The sequence below is a fragment of the Oratosquilla oratoria genome, chromosome 6 (assembly GCF_046742065.1).
Source record: "Oratosquilla oratoria isolate Oo_2021 chromosome 6, ASM4674206v1, whole genome shotgun sequence".
Lineage (NCBI taxonomy): Eukaryota > Metazoa > Arthropoda > Malacostraca > Stomatopoda > Squillidae > Oratosquilla > Oratosquilla oratoria.
Genome location: NC_134782.1, coordinates 78,227,191 through 78,229,355, shown reverse-complemented (window position 1 = coordinate 78,229,355; position 2,165 = coordinate 78,227,191). Strand labels below are relative to the sequence as shown.

The 2,165-nt window shown below is 43.9% G+C and overlaps 1 protein-coding gene across 1 annotated transcript; it reads right to left on the bottom strand.

Moving 5' to 3' along the window:
- Positions 1 to 338: 338 nt before the first annotated feature.
- On the bottom strand, positions 339 to 956 carry LOC143026112 (uncharacterized). Its single transcript, XM_076186113.1, has one exon. It carries the CDS (start codon positions 954 to 956, stop codon positions 339 to 341), a length of 618 nt encoding a protein of 205 aa, XP_076042228.1.
- Positions 957 to 2,165: the final 1,209 nt, after the last annotated feature.

Here is a 2,165-nt window from a genome sequence, read left to right as displayed (position 1 = left end):
CAATTGTCACGTGTTAGCCCAGGTTTGAGTCCTTGGCCGTACCACATTTCAATTTCTGCATGTTGGCCTCCTCGAATCTCGATATTGATGGCTTAGAATTAAAGTGTATTGTGGTTGACGAAAATGTATATTTATTCACTGGGACCCATTCAGTGTTGTATATGTATATATATATATATATATATATATATATATATATATATATATATATATCTTGCTTATAGAAGTCCGTCGCAGACGACGATGACTTCACTCCATGTCTTGATTGATGATAGATGAGTAGAGATGTGTCAATGTTATGGTGATTTCATTCGAATTCGGTTGGTGGCTTATTATGGTCATTGGAATTTTTGATGGCTAATTAGTCCAATTTTGGACTTGTAGATACGACCACAAATGTTACAAGGGAAGTGTCCTTCTGCCTTTTGTGGAGCATGACGCCGAAGATGTCGTTGTTCTGCAGTCCTGTTTATATTGGTGGTCAGTTGTTCACTTCCTTGGTGGCAGATGTTATGCCAACCTTGTCTGTTGGAGCCCAGGTCTTCAAGATTGGAAGGAGTGATAGCACATTTTTTCAAAGTAGTTTTCATGTGATCATTATATCTTTTTCGGGGTTTTCCTGCTCTGCGAGTACCTTCAGCTAATTCGCTATAAAGTATCTTGCGGGGGAGTCTGTCTGTAGGCAATCGGATGTTGTGACCCAACCATCTAAGTTGACGCTGAGATATAATAGTTTCAATTGGGTCAATGCGTGCTCTGCTACGAATTTCTGTGTGTGGAACTATATGCCACCACTTCACACCCAGTATACGTTGGAGGCAGTTGGTGTGAAAAGCCTCCAGTTTTTTCAGGTGACGTCGGTACACCACCCATGACTCGCTTCCGTACGACAGTATTGATAGGCAGACCGCTTTATATACAGAGATCTTGGTGGTGATGGTGAGGTCTCTGTTCATGAAACTTCTGATGCAGAAGCTAGTCCGATCCGCCGTTGCACTTCAATTGTGAAATCATTTGTGCTGCTTAGGACAGATCACAAGTTAGTGAACTCTTCTACGTTTCTCAGAGGCTGGTTATTAATAAGGAATTCGGGAGCAGGTGATTGACACATATTGAGGACTTCCGTTTTCTGAACATTAATGGCTAGTCCTGACCGAGAATAGGCTTCAGCTACAGCATTGATAGTTCGTTGTAGCCCATTTGGGGAAGAGCTAACAAAAGCTGTGTCATCTGCATATTGCAGTTCATGTATTGCCTCCGCGGTGACAAGTGTCTTGGATTGCAATCTACGTAGGTTAAATAGACTGCCATTTAAACGGTAAGAGATGTGGACGCCATCTGCAGGGCAGATGTGCTGCTTAGCAATTGTCATGACTGCTGCCACAAAGAGATTGAAAAGAATGGGCGCAATGACACATCCCTGCTTTACGCCAGTTCCTACAAAAAACGGATCTGATGTTGAGCCTGAGTTATTACTCCGGCCATTGATTCATCGTGGAAGGATCTAAGTACTGCCAGGAAGGTAGGGGGCAGCCAAACTTCCTCAGTATTTCCCAGAGCAGGGTTCTGTTGACAGTGTCAAATGCTTTGGCTAGATCAACAAAGATCATGTGGAGATCTTGTCGTTGTTCAATGGCCGTTTCTTGGAGTTGTCTAGCAACAAACACCATATCTACAGCGCTTCTTTCTTTTCTGAAGCCACTCTGTGATTCTGGTAGAACCTCTTCAGCAATGTGATCGAGGAGCCTGAAGAGAAGAATCCTGGTAAGCACCTTGCCAGATGTTGCAAGGAGGGAGATGCCTCTGCTGTTGCGACACACAGCCCTGTCGCCTTTCTTCTTGAATATGCTAATAATGTTGGCGTCTTTCCGTTGTTGTGGACAGCAATTAGAGGACCAGACTTTCTGGAAGATGTTGTGCAGGCAGTCAGTAATAGCACTCCCACCGTATTTGAGAATTTCTGCTGGGATGCCATCTGAACCAGCTGCCTTGTTGTTTTTAAGGCTTGTTACTGCTTTATGCACTTCCCAGTGAGTGGGCATGTTGTCTAATTCTGGTAGTGAGGGAATGTCTGGGAGAGTGTCAAACACAGTGGAGTCTGTGGGATTGCCCATGTTTAGGAGGTGTTGGTAATGCTCGGCCCATCGGTCCAGTATTTCTTTTTT